Source organism: Leptodactylus fuscus, chromosome 2, assembly GCF_031893055.1.
Source record: "Leptodactylus fuscus isolate aLepFus1 chromosome 2, aLepFus1.hap2, whole genome shotgun sequence".
Classification (NCBI taxonomy): Eukaryota; Metazoa; Chordata; class Amphibia; order Anura; family Leptodactylidae; genus Leptodactylus; species Leptodactylus fuscus.
This window is the reverse complement of record NC_134266.1, coordinates 155,833,220-155,853,977: the sequence shown is the minus strand read 5'-3', so window position 1 is coordinate 155,853,977 and position 20,758 is coordinate 155,833,220. Positions and strand designations below refer to the sequence as shown.

Sequence of the window (20,758 nt, the reverse complement as noted above, 5' to 3'; positions counted from 1 at the left end):
AGCTTCAAAAGGAATAGGAAATATAAAGGCAACAATTCTACGTCTCTCTCCACTTCTGGCTTTGGAAACGTGTGGCCTCAGTCAGTGCTTGTAGAAATAAGTGACGAGTATATAAGGAAGTATCCATGTATCACAATGATTATTTGACCCTGTTAACATGGTGGAGACTCAACATTAGTACGCAAATGCATACAATGCGCTTTCTGTCCACAAGAAAATGGCGCTCGGGCATGTGCAGTAGCGCTCAGAAAGGAGCATTACTGTGCATGCCCAACATTTCAATGTACAGGAGCGATATGAGAGACACTGGAGGCGGTTACATAGAGAGAGGAGGAGGAATTTTCGGAGCTCAAGCAAAAGAGGGGGCGGTTTGAAGGAACGGCCAAGGAGCATGGACAGGCTCATTTACATGTCGGTTTTACCTGTATGTAATAAAAATGGGGGGGCTTTGAAAAAACAATTAGCTGCACCTGAAGGCTATTCAGGCATATGAATATCTCAAATTCTAATGATAGAGCCCCTTTAAGTTAGATAAGTAAAGGTTAAGATTGTTGAGGGATTTATTGAGAAATCCCCCATCGCTGTCTATTGCCGCTCACGGTTTATTTCCATAATCTACAAATTGTTAAAAAACAAAAACAAAACATATATCATGTCCATATAGCATGGATATTTAATTTGTATAACAAATGATTAGGCTCAACATCTTTATCTTATGACATGTTAGTGTTTAAAGAATTTTAGAAGTAATACATGGGAAAACTTGCTTTTATAAGGAAATGAGAAACATTGTTTAAATGTCTGACAATTACAATTGAATTATCAGGAAAGGTAATGAGAAAATTAGAAAGGCCTTTGATTGTTGGTAGTGAGGATGTTGAAGCCAGTATTTCTTTATGATATGGGCGTACTAAATGAGGAAGGTGCTATAAAGGTTTCATTTTATAATGTTGGTTTTACAGCTTATAATTTAAGGCCACAATTTTATTGGCTTTCCTCAAAACTGAACCCTGTATTACAGAAAAAAAATCCTCTTGTATATTCACCCACATTTTATGGGGACATACAGCACACATTTTACAGGCAGAAGATATTTTAAGATCATGTAAATGAGTGGTAGTCTGAAAAGCTCTTACGGACCAAGAGGAAGAGACTGCGGATATGAGGCATTGATCTTCAGACCATACTATGAAGTCAGATCAGCGTTGTATCTTCCCAGACTAGTACAGATTTTCACTTGACTTAAAAAGGAGTCCAGTTAGTATCTAGCAAAGCCTATACATGTACAATCAAATTGTTTATATTGGAATATATCATAATATGGTCCTTTGTCCATGATGAAGTGCAAACATCTGCAGCTCAGCCCAACAGCCTCTTATGCTGCCGTTCTTCACATAGCAAGAATATGCTGCCAAATGTACTAAGACACTCCTCCCAGAGTCAAAACATCAAAGCATATGTTGCAAACTCGAACTGGTTTATTCAAGTCAAACTTGATAATGGGAATCTCCTTTGTTGAGCATTTATGACATAGGAGTCGTCCACAATGTCGGCTGTAGGAAGAGAGAAGAAAAATATGAACTTCACAGTAAGGCAAAAGCAGACATTAGCAATGGGAGAGTACAACCTCAATTTTTATGATTTTGGTTAAGATTCTACTTATCTGTTCTTGGATACTATGAGAACAGTCACTGTATAATTGCTTTAAGAGAGTTTGTGTTATCATCATATATGAAAGTGATCCATCTTACCAGTGGTGCTTTCGGGTTGTAACGCCAAACTTGGCAGCACACTCATAGCAGTTAGAACCATCGCACCAGGGAGGCTCCTGAGTTAACATGTCTGGTAGAGGAAATCCATGCAAAATATGTTAGACCAAATTATATATAAACTGATATTGTATTATTCATGTTAAGAATCAGGATAAGTTACCTAGAAGTCTAAAGAGAAGTTGTTTTGTAGCAACTTGATAGTTGAAGATGTTGATCCCTTGGTTGTTGTTTACTCCAAGCCTGGCACCAGCTTTCACAATGGCTCGACAGAGATTGGCATTTCCTTTCATGTAGGCCAAGAGAAGTACTAGAAAGAAAGGTCATTTCCTATTAATGGTCATAATGATAGATAAAGTGATAAACATGATGATGATGAAAAATAGACCAACCTGGAAAGGTTCACAAAAAACTAATAGCTCATGAAAATTTGCATTAGAAAATAATACAAAGACAAGCATTTTAGGAGCTTTAATGATGTCACCCCCTCCAAATGCTGAATTATCTGGAACCTGAAATTCTCCTAATTTCTGAAAGTGGTCATCCATGTAATACTACACACTACTGAGCACATCTTGTATGCTGGAAATGACTAGGGTGACAGTATAAAGAGACTAATCTGATGGTAAATATTCACCAATTGACTATAAAGTATGTGTACAAAGTGTAAACTTAGAACTCCAGGGTAGTTTTGCCACAGTTAAGCAAGTAGCCATCCCCATAAGAGTACTAAGACCCTAAGGCTCCCATCAAAGCAAAACGCACAAGTACTTTTTTGAGATTGCAGGTAGGAGCAGTAAAAATGTACTCACCTGTGTTTCCTTCTAAATCTGGTTTATCAAGTGGATATTCTGGCATACACTCCAGGAAGAGTTCAAAGATAGCAGCGGCATTTTCCTTTCCATACTGTCCCAAAATGTGCATTGGTGACTGGCCCCTGTCAAATTGGATATGTTATTTGGTAAGTATTTGGAGATATATTTTAAGACCCAATCTGGCCAAATGTATCAGCTCTTAGCCCTATAGTATAGGACATACTACTGTAAAAAGAACAATGCACTCACTAAATGCATCATTTACTTTATTCAGCCTCCAAACACCCCCCCCCCACCTCTTTCCATCGACTGACCATGTTACGCTCTCACAGACTTACATAAAGCTCAGGTATTTTCAGTTGCTTTGTGAATTGGTAGTTCAGCCTGTTGGTGACATGACCAATTGGGACTATTCAGAGGCTGAATAAAGTAATTAATGCGTCCAATGAGTTTACATTAGCATGTCCTGTGATAAAGGATAAGACCTGATAAATTTTCCCGAATGTCATCCATTATAGCAGAAATAGCATAGATGACTCAGGAACATTATATTAATAGTCAAAATACTGCAGTATATTTTACTGCAAACACATGAGTTACAAGATGATGCACTTTCAACAAATCTTGCTATATGAAATGTAGTAATATGTTATCAGAGACAAATGCCTCTTTTTCCACTTATGGGGTTCCTTTCCTTCTTACCCTCTACCTATGAACCTACTCATTCTGAATTCTCTGCTACATCTGTCCTGGTCTCCCAAAAGGCACTCACAGAGAAAACCTATTTCTATCTTACTTGGGTAAGATCCACATCAATCCACATCAATACTGTTCATTACGTCTCTATAATCTGCTACAGTGGGTGAAATAATTGAACATGTCATCAATTTTCTAAGTAAGGGTCCCGTCCTGGCAGCTTGTGTTAAACATATGAATAGTCTGGAATATCTGACTGCTACGCTCAATAATACAGTAGAGGCCTTTTAGGCTATTTGGTCCTCACGGGAGGCTTACTGTGGTCTTTGATCTCTGGTTCCTTTCTCTTCATCTTCTCCTCTTCTATCCCCCCTCTTCTTGTCCCCTGTTCGTTTGAGTCATCTCGGGTACTTTTCCCGCGACACTGCACTTGGTTCTTTGTTGATAACAGTGTCATTTAGTTTGCTATGCATGTTCTTGATTTTTTTCCTTTTGTTTATCTTTGTTTGATATTTTGTATTGTATTGTATTTTAAAACTTTAAAAAAAATTACAGTTAAAAAAAAAAAAAAAGGCGAGTTATGTGTAATAAGGAGAAATGACAACCTGGGAAAAAGTAGCGAACACATGAAAAAAAAAAAAAAAAAAAAAAAGCAAAAAGCCATGGAAAGTCATGAAACCATCTGAAATCTATAAGTATTTAGAAAGCAATCCTACCACTTAGTGACAAGTAATATCAGCTGTAGAAGAGCATTTCAAGTCTGCTCAACAACATTTGGACAAACCTGTGAAATTCTGGGAAAATATAGTCTGGTCAGATGAGACCAAAAGTAAACTGTTTGGATGTTATAATAGACACCATGTTTGGAGGCCAAAGGGAACGGCATATCACGAAACGCAATAGCAGCAGTGAAGTTTGGAGTTGGGAACATCATGGTGTGGGGCTGTTTTTCAACATATGGCACTGGCAAACCTCATATAATTGAAGGAAGGATGAATGGGTAAATGTACTGAGACATTCTTGATAAAAACTTGCTGCCAACTACCAAGATGATGAAGATGAAACAAGGATGAACATTTCAGCTAGACAACGATCCCAAATGCACAGCCAAGGAAACTCTCAATTGGTTTCAGAGAAAGAAAATAAAGCTACTAGAATGGCCCAGCCAATCTCCTGACTAGAGATGAGCGAACAGTGTTCTATCGAACACATGTTCGATCGGATATCAGGGTGTTCGCCATGTTCGAATCGAATCGAACACCGCGTGGTAAAGTGCGCCAAAATTCGATTCCCCTCCCACCTTCCCTGGCGCCTTTTTTGCACCAATAACAGCGCAGGGGAGGTGGGACAGGAACTACGACACCGGGGGCATTGAAAAAAATTGGAAAAAGTCATTGGCTGCCGAAATCAGGTGACCTCCATTTTAGACGAATAGTGGATTTCAAATCCGGGTCATATGAGAATGTGAACTTTGTGACTAAGAGACAGGGATAGCTGTACAGGCAGGGATAGCTAGGGATAACCTTTATTTAGGGGAGAATGTTATTAAAAATAACTTTTTGGGGCTCTATCGGGTGTGTAATTGTGATTTTTGTGAGATAAACTTTTTCCCATAGGGATGCATTGGCCAGCGCTGATTGGCCGAATTCCGTACTCTGGCCAATCAGCGCTGGCCAATGCATTCTATTAGCTTGATGAAGCAGAGTGTGCACAAGGGTTCAAGCGCACCCTCGGCTCTGATGTAGCAGAGCCGAGGCTGCACAAGGGTTCAAGCGCACCCTCGGCTCTGATGTAGGAGAGCCAAGGGTGCACTTGAACCCTTGTGCACCCTCAGCTCTGCTACATCAGAGCCGAGGGTGCGCTTGAACCCTTGTGCACACTCTGCTTCATCAAGCTAATAGAATGCATTGGCCAGCGCTGATTGGCCAATGTATTCTATTAGCCTGATGAAGTAGAGCTGAATGTGTGTGCTAAGCACACTCATTCAGCACTGCTTCATCACGCCAATACAATGCATTAGCCAGTGCTGATTGGCCAGAGTACGGAATTCGGCCAATCAGCGCTGGCCAATGCATTCTATTAGCCCGATGAAGTAGAGCTGAATGTGTGTGCTAAGCACACACATTCAGCACTGCTTCATCACGCCAATACAATGCATTAGCCAGTGCTGATTGGCCAGAGTACGGAACTCGACCAATCAGCGCTGGCTCTGCTGGAGGAGGCGGAGTCTAAGATCGCTCCACACCAGTCTCCATTCAGGTCCGACCTTAGACTCCGCCTCCTCCGGCAGAGCCAGCGCTGATTGGCCGAAGGCTGGCCAATGCATTCCTATGCGAATGCAGAGACTTAGCAGTGCTGAGTCAGTTTTGCTCAACTACACATCTGATGCACACTCGGCACTGCTACATCAGATGTAGCAATCTGATGTAGCAGAGCCGAGGGTGCACTAGAACCCCTGTGCAAACTCAGTTCACGCTAATAGAATGCATTGGCCAGCGCTGATTGGCCAATGCATTCTATTAGCCCGATGAAGTAGAGCTGAATGTGTGTGTTAAGCACACACATTCAGCACTGCTTCATCACGCCAATACAATGCATTAGCCAGTGCTGATTGGCCAGAGTACGGAATTCGGCCAATCAGCGCTGGCTCTGCTGGAGGAGGCGGAGTCTAAGATCGCTCCACACCAGTCTCCATTCAGGTCCGACCTTAGACTCCGCCTCCTCCAGCAGAGCCAGCGCTGATTGGCCGAATTCCGTACTCTGGCCAATCAGCGCTGGCCAATGCATTCTATTAGCCCGATGAAGTAGAGCTGAATGTGTGTGCTAAGCACACACATTCAGCACTGCTTCATCGGGCTAATAGAATGCATTGGCCAGCGCTGATTGGCCGAATTCCGTACTCTGGCCAATCAGCACTGGCTAATGCATTGTATTGGCGTGATGAAGCAGTGCTGAATGAGTGTGCTTAGCACACACATTCAGCTCTACTTCATCGGGCTAATAGAATGCATTGGCCAATCAGCGCTGGCCAATGCATTCTATTAGCGTGAACTGAGTTTGCACAGGGGTTCTAGTGCACCCTCGGCTCTGCTACATCAGATTGCTACATCTGATGTAGCAGTGCCGAGTGTGCATCAGATGTGTAGTTGAGCAAAACTGACTCAGCACTACTAAGTCTCTGCATTCGCATAGGAATGCATTGGCCAGCCTTCGGCCAATCAGCGCTGGCTCTGCCGGAGGAGGCGGAGTCTAAGGTCGGACCTGAATGGAGACTGGTGTGGAGCGATCTTAGACTCCGCCTCCTCCAGCAGAGCCAGCGCTGATTGGCCGAATTCCGTACTCTGGCCAATCAGCACTGGCTAATGCATTGTATTGGCGTGATGAAGCAGTGCTGAATGTGTGTGCTTAGCACACACATTCAGCTCTACTTCATCGGGCTAATAGAATGCATTGGCCAGTGCTGATTGGCCAGAGTACGGAATTCGGCCAATCAGCGCTGGCTCTGCTGGAGGAGGCGGAGTCTAAGGTCGGACCTGAATGGAGACTGGTGTGGAGCGATCTTAGACTCCGCCTCCTCCAGCAGAGCCAGCGCTGATTGGTCGAGTTCCGTACTCTGGCCAATCAGCACTGGCCAATGCATTTCTATGGGGAAAAGTTAGCTTGCGAAAATCGCAAACTGACAGGGATTTCCATGAAATAAAGTGACTTTTATGCCCCCAGACATGCTTCCCCTGCTGTCCCAGTGTCATTCCAGGGTGTTGGTATCATTTCCTGGGGTGTCATAGTGGACTTGGTGACGCCGAGTGTGCATCAGATGTGTAGTTGAGCAAAACTGACTCGGCACTACTAAGTCTCTGCATTCGCATAGGAAAGCATTGGCCAGCCTTCGGCCAATCAGCGCTGGCTCTGCCGGAGGAGGCGGAGTCTAAGGTCGGACCTGAATGGAGACTGGTGTGGAGCGATCTTAGACTCCGCCTCCTCCAGCAGAGCCAGCGCTGATTGGCCGAATTCCGTACTCTGGCCAATCAGCACTGGCTAATGCATTGTATTGGCGTGATGAAGCAGTGCTGAATGTGTGTGCTTAGCACACACATTCAGCTCTACTTCATCGGGCTAATAGAATGCATTGGCCAATCAGCGCTGGCCAATGCATTCTATTAGCGTGAACTGAGTTTGCACAGGGGTTCTAGTGCACCCTCGGCTCTGCTACATCAGATTGCTACATCTGATGTAGCAGTGCCGAGTGTGCATCAGATGTGTAGTTGAGCAAAACTGACTCAGCACTACTAAGTCTCTGCATTCGCATAGGAATGCATTGGCCAGCCTTCGGCCAATCAGCGCTGGCTCTGCCGGAGGAGGCGGAGTCTAAGGTCGGACCTGAATGGAGACTGGTGTGGAGCGATCTTAGACTCCGCCTCCTCCAGCAGAGCCAGCGCTGATTGGCCGAATTCCGTACTCTGGCCAATCAGCACTGGCTAATGCATTGTATTGGCGTGATGAAGCAGTGCTGAATGTGTGTGCTTAGCACACACATTCAGCTCTACTTCATCGGGCTAATAGAATGCATTGGCCAGTGCTGATTGGCCAGAGTACGGAATTCGGCCAATCAGCGCTGGCTCTGCTGGAGGAGGCGGAGTCTAAGGTCGGACCTGAATGGAGACTGGTGTGGAGCGATCTTAGACTCCGCCTCCTCCAGCAGAGCCAGCGCTGATTGGTCGAGTTCCGTACTCTGGCCAATCAGCACTGGCCAATGCATTTCTATGGGGAAAAGTTAGCTTGCGAAAATCGCAAACTGACAGGGATTTCCATGAAATAAAGTGACTTTTATGCCCCCAGACATGCTTCCCCTGCTGTCCCCGTGTCATTCCAGGGTGTTGGTATCATTTCCTGGGGTGTCATAGTGGACTTGGTGACCCTCCAGACACGAATTTGGGTTTCCCCCTTAACGAGTTTATGTTCCCCATAGACTATAATGGGGTTCGAAACCCATTCGAACACTCGAACAGTGAGCGGCTGTTCGAATCGAATTTCGAACCTCGAACATTTTAGTGTTCGCTCATCTCTACTCCTGACCTGAATCCAATAGAAAATCTATGGAAGGAACTAAAGCTCAGAGTTGATAGAAGGAGCTCACAGAGCCTTCAGGATATGAAGAGTTTTTGTGTGGAAGAATGGGCCAAAATTACACCTGAGCAACGTATGCCATTAGTTTCTCCATACAGGAGGCGTCTTGAATAGGGTTGAGCGATTGTGTTCAGAAAAGATCGAATTCCGATCGGCGATCGAGAAAATTTCACGATCGCCATCGGAATTCCGAACACGATCTTTTTATGTGGGATCGAGATCGGTGATCTTTTCCCACAATGCTTTGCTTAGCCTTCACACTGAGTATACGCTGTATACTCAGTGTGAAGGCTCCGCTGCAGTTCCATAGGAATAAATGGAAGCAGCCGACACACAGCCTTAACCCCTGCGTGCCGGCTGCCTCCATTCATTGGAATGGGAGGCTAAACTAACATCTGTAGCAGCTACTTACCTCTAGAGATGGCTGCTCCAGTGCCCTCCTTCTTCTTGCTTCGGTGCCCCGCCTCCTAGGTTAGTGTTTAAAGCGCTAGGTAGGTGGGGCTTGTGACTTAGGAGAGTGTGGGCGGGTACAGGGCGGGGAGACGTGAAGTCTCCCCTCCCAGTACCCGCCCACACTCTCCTAACCTGGCAGGGAGGGGGCAGGGAGCAGCAGCGAAGCAAAGAAGAAGGCACCAGGCACGGTGATACGGTAATATACGGTAATTTACGGTAATATAAAATATGTTGCTTTTTAATTTTTTGTTTTAACAAGATTACATTTAGTTACCTTATTTAAGTGAACACACAAAAAAGACCAGCAAACAGACTCCCAATAAGGATCTGATACAAAGGAACTGCGCTCCAACCGTAGATTTCAGAAGAACGGCTTTATTGTCAAGACATCAACTCAAACACAACGCGTTTCAGGCAAAACATGCCCTTCCTCAGGTGTAATGGTTCTATACCGTTGGGCCGAATGTGCATAAAATATAATTTTAACATTACGGATCACAGTCATTTTAACCAGACTTGGTCTGCCCCAATTGGAACGAAATACCCGAATATAGGGGTGAGCAGTATCTCAGTATCATTTATTTAATATGGACCCTATTGAATATCCAGTTTAATCTATCAAACCTGACCATTCATATTTTGAAAGTGTGAACAAAATAGTCGCTATTTACATCAAATAAGGCGCTGTTGCACAATTCCCCCATATATAGTCATTTGTGGTTAATGGGGACCAATGTACATCTACAGCACAAAAGTGTATGTGTATCATTAAGAATTGACCACAAAGACAAGGATATGGTCATAAATGCTCATTTATATAAACTCTTAGACAGTCCTGATATGCAACTTCCCCAGATGGTGGTAGTAGTTATTAGCAAATCAAGGAGAAACTGCTCACTATCCCTATCATGGCACACACTATAATCTGACTACCCAAAGTTAGAGACCAGTTACGGTTGCTCAGCTGTTAGTCTCTCTATATGGCAGGAACGCGTTTCAAATGGAGGACAAGCCGCCAGATTTCATCACAGGTAAGTATAGGGTGAATGGGACACTCAATTCTTTGCTAGGAGGATCAAAGTAATGATCCATCTGGCATAGTGTTCCCTGGCTGCAGACCAGGGGACACTATGAGGTTTATGTTCTCTGTCCATCACTGCACTCTGAAGACGCTCTCCACTTATTCTGCATGTCTGTGCCAACTAGTGATACCGTCACCCCTGTCTACAGGAGCTAACAGTGACAACAATGCACGCAGGAAATGAACTACGAAAGCTAAATCTGTCTATATCTCATCTGTCCATTTCATAACTATTTATCTATTTTATCTCTCGGTCTGCAGGACACTGATATTGATGACCAGTCTGTAACTATCTGATCTCTGGTAGGTCCCACACCTAGCACCCCACTGATCACTTATTTGAAGACGATACAGAGATTGGATGAATGCTGTGGCCTCTTTACTACTTACCAAGCACAGCGCAGTACACTATTAAGCATCTGTGCATGGTATTGCAGCTCAGCCCCCTTCATTTAAACAAGACTGAGCTGCTAACAGACCACGTACCAGATGAATGTGAAGTCACCAGCTGCAACTAAGGAGTCAGACCCCCAACATTCTGATATTAATGACCTATCCAAATGATAAGTTACCTGTTTTCTGAAAAAAACCCTAAGGTTTTTATTTATGTACAATGCTATAGTCTTAGGGTATTGTTCACATGGATGTAATGGCTGTAGATTTTCCATCCAGTTGTGTGTAGGCGCGCAGAGGTTAATCCACAACATAATACATTTGCAGCAAAGTAGATAACATTTTAACAAATCTCACACATATGCCGCAGCAAAAAAATTAAATGCAGTACGGATGAAATATCTGCAGATTTATTTAATATTTGCCGATTTCACTACAAGTTTTCTTTAAAATGTACAACACATGGGGTCTATCAGAATATGTTAAACAACTCATATTTGTCAATATCAATGATTAATTTTCGGATATTTTGGAAATGGTTGAAGTTGATGTACATGGTATGACACTTTTTTCTGTGAAAGAACACATGCTAAACTGAAAGCCATTACAGTTTTAAGCCGATGGCTGGTCAGGTAATGGAGGGGGGTGTACATCTCACCCAGACTACTAAGGTGGGTGAGATGAGAAAACTCCAGAAAAAATGTTTCTCAGCAGATAACTATTGTCTCCTGAGGGTTATTTCAGAGTTCCGGTTACTGGACTGGATTTTTAGGAATGGCAGGTAGGTTGATAGTGGGACCTGTCATTCCACCCCCCTCCAGTCCACACTTTGGGGATGTTCCGGCAGCAACTCAGCTGCAGAGAGTCTGCTCATCAAGGGAGGCTTAAGAAGCCAGCTCCAGCAGCAGACTGGGGGCAGAGCTTGGCTGGAGAGCCAACAGAGAGAGGTCATATTTTTGGAGCTGTTTCCTGAATGATTCTACTGGCTTTTGGATTTCTGTTATTCTAGGTGAGGTAATCTATTCTATGTTTAGTTAGCGCCTAGCCGGGCAGGGATTTATTTTTGTATTGTTTCCTTTTGTTGCTGCACTACCTTTTTGAGTCAAAATAAACTCTACCTTTGTTTTGGACTAAAGAATCTGGACTTCTGTGTCTATGCCACCCCACCTAGCCACCCCAGACCCTGACAAGTATTACATGTCTACTATTGACTTCCATTGTAAAAATGGTAGACAAAATGGCCTAAGTTGTACGGCCGGGAAAATGTACATTGTAGCTGGTGTCCAAAGCAGCAGCTCATCCTGACATAGGTATAGAGATATACAGGACATATAGTGTTGCACTATACTGTAGTGTGAGGGGTTAAATAAAATATAGGAACTATTAAAGCAGAGTGGGCCCTAGTACCTCAGAATGATATGAGAGACTGATCAAGTCATACAGAAAACCATTACTTCATGCTAGTGCTGCTATTAGCAGTTCTGCAAGGTAATGTTTCATGTGGTGTACGTCGTATTTCACTCATGGCCTTTCCATTTTGGCTTCCCTTTTGTTAAATTAATAATGACGTTGCAATTTGTCTTGAGTTGTTACTTGTCTGAGGTAATATTTACCTGGGAAATGTTTTCGGGCCTGATATGTAAAGTCCTATATGCCATGACTGTGTACTATTCCTTCCTCTGCACTTATAGGTGATATCATTTGGAGCGCGGCCACAACAACAGCACTAAGACAAGCAGCTACAATCCACCTGGATACAAGTGGCATCGTGCCAGGTGACATCAAGGTTCACCTGTACGGAAATGACAATCTACAGAATGTATTAGCTCTACCAAAACTGGTTAGCATGCCAAACACAAAGGTTAAAGTACAGGGCAGGGTCCTGTACACAATTCGTGCCCACATACACTCAGTGTCATAAAATATTCATAGGAAACATTATGACTGCACACCAGTGTAAAGCTAAGTGTTCACCACTCATCTCATAGCACGACTCAGAAGCCCTGACCGACTTCTCTAAAGATGCGACCAGTCTCACAACCTCAGTTCCTTTTGTCTGTTCTCTTTCTGTAAAGTGAAATATTTTGGCAGGAAAAACCAAAATTAAATTTTCTACTGTATACCTCGATTTTGACCTATAGCCTGTAGAGGATCCCCTTTCTGACACAGCCATTTTCATTTTTCCATTACTTCCCATCCACTGAGGCCTAGTTTTTTTTTCATTTATCCAGAAGTGTAACTTTAAGTAATATTAAACACATAAGGCAGCAACATAGCTGGCAAAGTAGTTCTGTTAGTTTATAGAGTACATTTGTGGTGTAAAGGTTAGACAAATCTTAGACATACTACTTGGATTTGTCAAGCGTTTTAAATATATTTGTTAGTCATTAGGCCGTGTTCACACTTTCATTTATGACTGTTAGAGAACTACATTGCAGTAGATTCCAAAAATAGACCTGCATGTAGTACTATGATTTCCAGTAAAAGCATGGACACTGAAAGAACCTGATGGATCCTATTTTAAGTCAACGTCTGGCTGGCTCCATTGGTGTCAGTCACGTGACTGTCATGGCTTGAAATCTATTTTTCTGCTCATATGACAAAACAGAAAAAAAAAATGGATTTCATTACATAGATACTGAAAATGGGAACCTCCAGGGTGATACACTACCGTACAGTTAGGAGTCATGTATTTTGTCAGGTTTCCAGCAACCTGTGAATCACACTACCCACTCATATTGTTTTTCACCATGATAAAAATATATTACACTTCATTCACAATTCCCCTAGCCTTCCACTACAATCCCCTTATCCTTCCCCACTCCTCACAAGTGCACTAGGTGAAGTTTATGTATATACCCCTGTAACCTAGCAGCAGAATATATGGTTTGTTGCTTCTCTTCAGAAGTGTTTCAGTTGTTAAAGGCCTAAAAGCAAACATAAGTATAGAGCAGACGTCTTACTAGTCAACAGACAAGGTCATGGCCACCAATGGGATCATGCGCACACTAGAACTCTATATTGTTCATACACAGGCTTCTAGTAAACTATTGGTGCAAGCCTGGATACATATGGAACCCAAGAGGATCCCATAAGATATCAGGAGTAGAACTATTACAACTCTGTACAAAACAATGCAGTAATATGGTCATGGAGATGAGCGCTAAAGCAAAATCAGCTGAATAATGTTCTTATATAAGCTACGCTAACACGTAAGATTTAGAAATCATCATATGACATATTTAGGAAATACTGAAGTGTTCAACGTACTAATTCACATATGCAAAAATTACCCTTGGGGTGCATTCAGATAAGAAAGAAAAATCCAGGTTTCCCAGCACAGGATACTCCACGCTTGTTGATTATATAAAACTTAGCTTTTATTTGTTGCCATCATACAACCGATAAAAAAAGGATTATGCCAACATGATGTTTAAACAGGAAGGGGTTTGTGCCCTTGCGCCTAAGCATTTCGGAGGGTAACCTCCTTATTCATGGCATAAAAAGTATATTAAACAACATCCTTAAATAAGATAAAAACATGAGAAAAAAAAAAAAAAAGACTCAACCCCTTCCGTTTTCATAATCACCGGGTTGTCAATCACTATAAATATATGCAAACAGCTGAAGAGAAGGTGGATTAACGTAAAGATATGTGAAAAACACAATAAACAACATTTGAGATTTATATAATGAATCTGTTGAGATTTTTAAGCATATTGTATTGGGTTATTATGAAAAGACAAACACACAAATATACAGTCTGAAAAATAAATTTCGTGACACAAGAAAGGATTACAGAGGCACGCGAAAAAATGTTAATATCATATCATAAAATGTACCTTGGATCAAGACGGAGTATCAGGGTGACTCGAAATCCAAACATTTCTATTCACTCCCATTTCAACACTGTAAATATTGTTCATGAGACAGCAGTGGGAAAAATAGCAATGGGGGAGTGAGTGTGCGCAACTACGATTGTACAATTCCCTTAAGAAAGATGGCGTCTTTGGTGTTATACACATGCGCACTATAGTATTTGCGCATGCTCTCTAATACACCCAACTTTATCAGTCCCGTCATTGTGTCTTTATACTATGATTATGTTGGTTGCGCATGCTCACTTGATCGAGTGCCTATCCAAATGAAAATAGACACAGCACGTCATGAGATGCTGCATTGGCAGAGAAGAAAAAAAGAGAACTATTTAAAGGTAAGTTCTATACTTATGTTATTTAATATATATGTGACTAAGTTGGTGTTTTCCAAAATTTGTTATAGGAAAATGTCACATAATTAGATAAAGGTATACCATTTAATTATACAATAAATAAATAGTTCTCTTTTTTTTGCAATATGCTTAAAAATCTCAACAGATTCATTATATAAATCTCAAATGTTGTTTATTGTGTTTTTCACATATCTTTACGTTAATCCACCTTCTCTTCAGCTGTTTGCATATATTTATAGTGATTGACAACCCGGTGATTACGAAAACAGAAGGGGTTGAGTCTTTTTTTTTTTTTTCTCATGTTTTTATCTTATTTAAGGATGTTGTTTAATATACTTTTTATGCCATGAATAAGGAGGTTACCCTCCGAAACGCGTAGGCGCAAGGGCACAAACCCCTTCCTGTTTAAACATCATGTTGGCATAATCCTTTTTTATCGGTTGTATGATGGCAACAAATAAAAGCTAAGTTTTATATAATCAACAAGCGTGGAGTATCCTGTGCTGGGAAACCTGGATTTTTCTTTCTTAATGATTGCGTTCTTCCAACGGGGGAAGACATCCCGTGCACTTCTTAACTCCTGAGGATCCACTAAGCGATATTTCATACTGGGGCATGTAAGTGCGTTTCCTTGACTTTTTTAACTTTGCTGGTTTGGGCTGTTTTTGTGAAATATTTTGTATTGTGCATTCAGATATGCTTCAGTAGCATGCCACATAGACAAAAACATGGGTGTTTTTACCCCACACTGCTGCAATTTTTTTCAAGAGCCTATTTTGCCCAAAGTAATTACAGGTGAGACATGAACCTGTAACATTTTTAATGGGTTCCATAATACCCACTAGTTGAGAATCACTATAGATGTCCTAAAGCAAAGAGCCCTGACCAAATGTCATGTTACTGCTCATATTAAGTCGGCAAAAGCGTCACGGATTAACCAAACCAATTAAATATTTGACAGTATAACAGTAACAAAATGCAAAATTATTATTGTCCAAGCAAATATGGCAGCCCCGCGTAAACATTATCCACAAACCTATCGATCCACCTACACCTAGGATACAGGTGCACAATGGGAAATAAATGACATGTATCTTACAGCGGCAGCACATGAAAGCTCTTCAGAGACAATGTTGACGGCTCCCCTTTAGTGTACAAATTGCCACAAATCTGCCGTATCAAAAGGCATCCAAAATAGAGAGGTTTTTGCAGTGGATTGTTTTAGTAATTGCTGTGGATTAGCCACAGCAGCGAATTAAAATCGTGGGGACACAGAGACACAGCCTGGTTTCGCACACTGCATTTTTTTTTTTTGCAAATCCACCACTGCCTCCATAACTAGATGCAGCAAGAATACAAAGTATAGATCCTTTCTTGACATTTTCTTTTCCTTTTGAACCCCTTTCTTATGAAAAACTGTCAAAAAAACCTATATTATTATAGAGTGTGCTGATAGCAGATGCACCAGAATTATTAAGGGGTCAGCCAACATGGGAAGTCCCATGAACCAGAATATAAATGTATGCCAGTTAGGATTTGGCATAGATTCCATGTCTACCTCATGCCAGTTTTCATGCCCAATCGCTACAGTAATGACCGATAGCATTATTTCAGGTCATTACTGTAGCGATTGGGCTGTTTTGAAGCTCACTGCATCATTACAGCAATGACAGTGGCTCCTATGCACGTGGTTAAGTACGGTTACTACGTCCAACACACGGACGGGGCTCGGTTGTGTGAATGCACCTTAAACCAGATGGACTCACCTTTTTCCTTGCCCACGCTTTCCAAATTTCACAATAAAAAACCCACACACAGGAGTTAGAATTGATAAAGTGGTACATCTTTGGTGCAAATATAGGCCTTGTGCCAAAGATATTCAGCATCTATGCCAGTTTTCTAGTGTAGATGAAATTTTAAATTTGTCCCACTGTATGTAAAACCCACTCTTAAAGGGAACTTGTCACCATGAAAATGTTGTGTAACCTGCAGGCAGCATGTTAGGGGGCTTTCACACTTGTGCTCGGTCTCCGGTTTGTGCATTCCGCTGGGTTCTTGTCTTCAGCACCAGCGAAACTGGACAGCAGATGGAAACCCAGCGGTCAGTTTCAAAGCCCATTCACTTTAATGAATTTGTAAAGGTGACCGCCCATGTCCGGCTGCAGCTTGTCCGCCAGGAAACCGTTTTCTTTAGCCAGACACAAAATCTTGCATGTCCGACTTAAAAAAAATGGTTTCCCCGCGGACAGGCAGCAGGCAGATACGGGTAGTCACCTTTACAAATTCATTCAAGTGAATGGGTTTTGAAATTGACCGCCGGGTTTCCATCCCCTGTCCAGTTTCGCCGGTGCTGAAGCTGGAAACCCAACGGACTGCTCAACTGGACAAGTACGAACCACCCCTAAGTTGCCGTTTATCCATTTATAACGCTATCCTTTTATGCTTAGAAGGACAAATTGAGCACAGTGGGCGATCCTAACAGTGACAGCTGTCTGTATGTATATTCACTGCTAGGACCGCCCACTGGACTCTATTACTCCTAAGCATAAAAAGAACAAAGGAATAAATAAAAGTTGACCTGAATGTTTACCCACAAAACTACCTATCAATTTGCTTAGCACCTCCTGTTTGGTGCTCTGCTGGCATCATGTTACAGATGTGTCTGCAAATGGGGCACATACCAGCAAAGCTGAACTCAGCACACTGTCAGCTTTCCAGAGGTATATAACACCATCATTGTTAGAGGACACAAAACATACTCTTAAAACAGTACAGCTTAAATCAGAAAAATGGGAAAATGCCCCTACAGTTTTTTGACCCAAGACCATAATAGGGTATTGATTCTTGAGTCACCTGACCCTTCCGTTCTGATCTATATTCTATACTTCCCACTTCAAGGGTTGTCCAGGCTAAAATTTTATTTTTTAATTAGGCCGAGCGAGGTGAAAAAAATAAAAACAGAAACCCCACACGCACCTCTCCCCGATGCCTTTCAGCGCAGTCCAATCCTGAACTCCATTGTTTTCCTCCGGAAGAGTCCCCGCGCATAGGACCACTCTGGCCAATCAGCAGCCTCAGCAAAGGAAATGGGGTGTCATTACCTGTGACACCCCAGGTCCCTTAGTTAGGCTGCTGATTGGCCTCAGTTGTCACATGGTCGCTGAGGGCAATCAGCAGCCTTAGTGAAATGGACACAGGACATTACAGCCGGCGAGGACTTCCGTAAAAGAAGACAGCTGAACAGCAGGATCAGACCGCTCTGGGAGGACACTGGGAACAGGCTAGTATGTTTCTTTTTGTATCCCACAACCTTATTAAAAAATAAAATTTCAGCCTTGACAACCTTTTTAAGGACATTCCGCCATGAACATTAGACCACTGCAGCCAATTGTAACCTCAGTGATGTGGACAGGTCGGAGCTATAGCCAGTGATCGGTTGCAGCACATATCCATTTTGGAATGAAAGCTGCAACAGGAAGTATAGACACCAGAATCAGATCGGGAAGCGTCTTACAACATTCTATGCAGATTCTGAATCAAATTCAAATCTATGTCAGTCCCTAGCTGGTGTAGATTTCCATTCTGGCGCAGGGACAGCTGACTGATTTGCCACAGCCTTTTCATAAATCTCTTGGCCCCTGCACCAGTTCAGCCCTTTATTAAGACTGGCGTATCCTGATGGCAGATACTGGATCTCAACATGCCCAATCTTTTTGTTGTGCTGGTAGATAAGTGTCATCAGAAGTGCCTGTCAATGTTTGTATGCGTTTCTGCGACGTGCATATACTTTCGGCTACATATACATGTTTATAGAGGAGACAATTGCCCACTGACAGCTCTAATGTATATAGCTAGCATAAAGGCTAGTTCACACAGTTACTTGTTCTGGATTTTGACGTGGGATGCCGCGTCAGAATCCGTACCAAAATGCGCCTGTAGCAGCTAGCCGCGACTGTCACGGATTACGACAGTCGCGGCTTTCCGCTCCGGACTAGGTCCAAATGAATGGGCCTAGTCCAGAAGGATTGTCTTAATGCAGGTGCTGCGGCGGTTTCCGTGTCAAGATAGGGCGGTTTTTTAACCTGGATTTTGACGCGGATTCCACGTCAAAATACGGACCAAATAACTAGGTGTGAACTAGCCCTAAGGCTTCATTCACATGAATCATATGCATATAGCCTTACAGCTGAACGGCAAGTTTTGTGACTTTGCTTTTCTTCCCATAGAAGTTAAAGGGTTTTTCCAATAAACAGAATTGTCTACAAATTTAAATATAGTTAAGATTTAAATATTTTGCAAATATAAATAAAGATTTTACGGACTTTTAAAGAATTACCCGTCTCATCTTAGTGGTGACTTTTTTGGGGGCTGGATAGGCTACAACCTATGGCTACAACCTTGCACACAGGAAGTTTTCATGATCTGGCACTGTTCAGACACCCAGCCAGGACTTCCTTATTGTGGCCAGGTTGTCTTCTGCTAGAAGAGATGTCCACAATAAGGAAATCATGGCTGCGCTTCTGCCAAGTGCCAGGACATAGAAAGTTCCTGCATTATTGCATATCCAAGACACAAGGCTGTCATCACTGACATGGTTAGAGAGAATCATTAAAACTCTGCTCATTTATTTATTGGTAAAAAATATGCAAATCTAGTCTCCTGGATGGAATTAGGAGAACAGAGTGCACTCTGTACACCACCCTATAGAGGGCGGCATCCTTAACATCATGAATGACTCAGTTATAAAGTCTTTTAATCATAATGTGGATTTAATTGCTAAATCAGTATTTCTGTCCCAAAAGGAACAGATTCCCAACTATGGACAGCGCTGTTTCGGCCTATTGGGCCATCCTCAGCATAGTGTAGGGATACTGATTTAGCATGGTGAGAGACTATAGACCAGGGTATGGGGGCACTCGTCCACATTAGGGAGAGTGTTTGCCTACATAGGCAGTACGGAGACTTACAAGTCATTCCTGCTCCGCTAGGGATTATGGGTAAAAAAATATGCAAATCTAGTCTCCTGGATGGAATTAGGAGAACAGAGTGCACTCTGTACACCACCCTATAGAGGGCGGCATCCTTAACATCATGAACGACTCAGTTATAAAGTCTTTTAATCATAATGTGGATTTAATTGCTAAATCAGTATTTCTGTCCCAAAAGGAACAGATTCCCAACTATGGACAGCGCTGTTTCGGCCTATTGGGATGCTTCCCGGGCCTGGTCCCGCCCCGCAGCCCGCCCAGCACTGACAGCTCAGTCCTGACACCTGTCACCAGCAGCCTGGCTATGGCTGCCACCTTTCCTACGAAGAGTAGCAGCCGGGTCAGTGGCGGCAATACCGGGGGTGCTGTGTGGTGCAGCTTCATGTAGTACATACACCGGGTACAGCAAGGAGAGGCAGCATTTACCTTATTTACATAGGCCATGCCCCAAATCCAGCTGGCCTTCTCTTATTACCTGTAGTGCTAGAACTTCTTCCCCACTGCCCTACCTGATCACACCCTCTGCCCCATATGCAGTACTGCTGTGTGTGAATTCACCCTACAGATTCTGTGTAATCGCTTATGATTATCTTAGGGCTCGTTCACACTGGGCAAGAGGGGGCGGATTCTGACGCTGAATCAACCTCAAAATTTGCCCCCTCACAATAGAGGTCTATGTAGACCGCTAGCGTCCTTTTTTCCGTGAGCGGTATGTTGCAGCTCACGGAAATCAGGACCAAAATACGTGGTCACTAGCCCCGTGTGAACTAGCCCTTAAAAGGGTTATCTGCTGCCTCTGAATTGTTGTCCTATCCATAACATTGGCAGGTGTCAATTGTTGGGTCTTCTGTAGATCAGCCATAGTTTAGTGGTTTTGACTACTTTAGCCGTGTCACCATTACTCACAAGGAGAGCTATTAACCCCTTAGTGACCAGCCTATTTTAGACCTTAATGACCAAGCCAAATTTTGGAAATTTGCCCTGTGTGACTTTATCAGTGAATAATTCTGTAACAGTATAGCGCATCCAAGTGATATTGTTTTTTCGTGACATGTTGTACTTTACTGAGAAGGTACAATTAGACTGATATAACTTGTGTAAATTTATTAAAAGAAATTTTTTCAATGTTTTCCATTTTCAGCTGCGATATCTCACATATGCACAATAATACAGGGCAAAAAAGTTAGTAGTTATATATTTCTAAATGT

The 20,758-nt window shown here is 42.6% G+C and overlaps 1 protein-coding gene across 1 annotated transcript; it reads right to left on the bottom strand.

Moving 5' to 3' along the window:
* Nucleotides 1-676: 676 nt before the first annotated feature.
* LOC142193783 (rabankyrin-5-like) lies at nucleotides 677-2,702 on the bottom strand. The gene is made up of 4 exons (XM_075262786.1): nucleotides 2,582-2,702; nucleotides 1,933-2,079; nucleotides 1,752-1,842; nucleotides 677-1,553 (listed from the first exon to the last, which is right to left on the bottom strand). The coding sequence occupies exons 1-4, from the start codon at nucleotides 2,691-2,693 to the stop codon at nucleotides 1,421-1,423; spliced, it is 483 nt and encodes a 160-aa protein (XP_075118887.1). The 5' UTR covers nucleotides 2,694-2,702; the 3' UTR covers nucleotides 677-1,420.
* Between the last annotated feature and the right edge of the window lie 18,056 nt (nucleotides 2,703-20,758).

Coding starts and splice junctions, on each gene's coding strand:
- LOC142193783 (XM_075262786.1), bottom strand. CDS start 2,693: ATGCACATTTTGGGACAGTATGGAAAGGAAAATGCCGCTGCTATCTTT. Junction 1,843..1,932: donor ACTTCTCTTTAGACTTCTAG/GTAACTTATCCT, acceptor TTCCTCTACCAG/ACATGTTAACTCAGGAGCCT. Junction 1,554..1,751: donor ACAACCCGAAAGCACCACTG/GTAAGATGGATC, acceptor CTCTTCCTACAG/CCGACATTGTGGACGACTCC.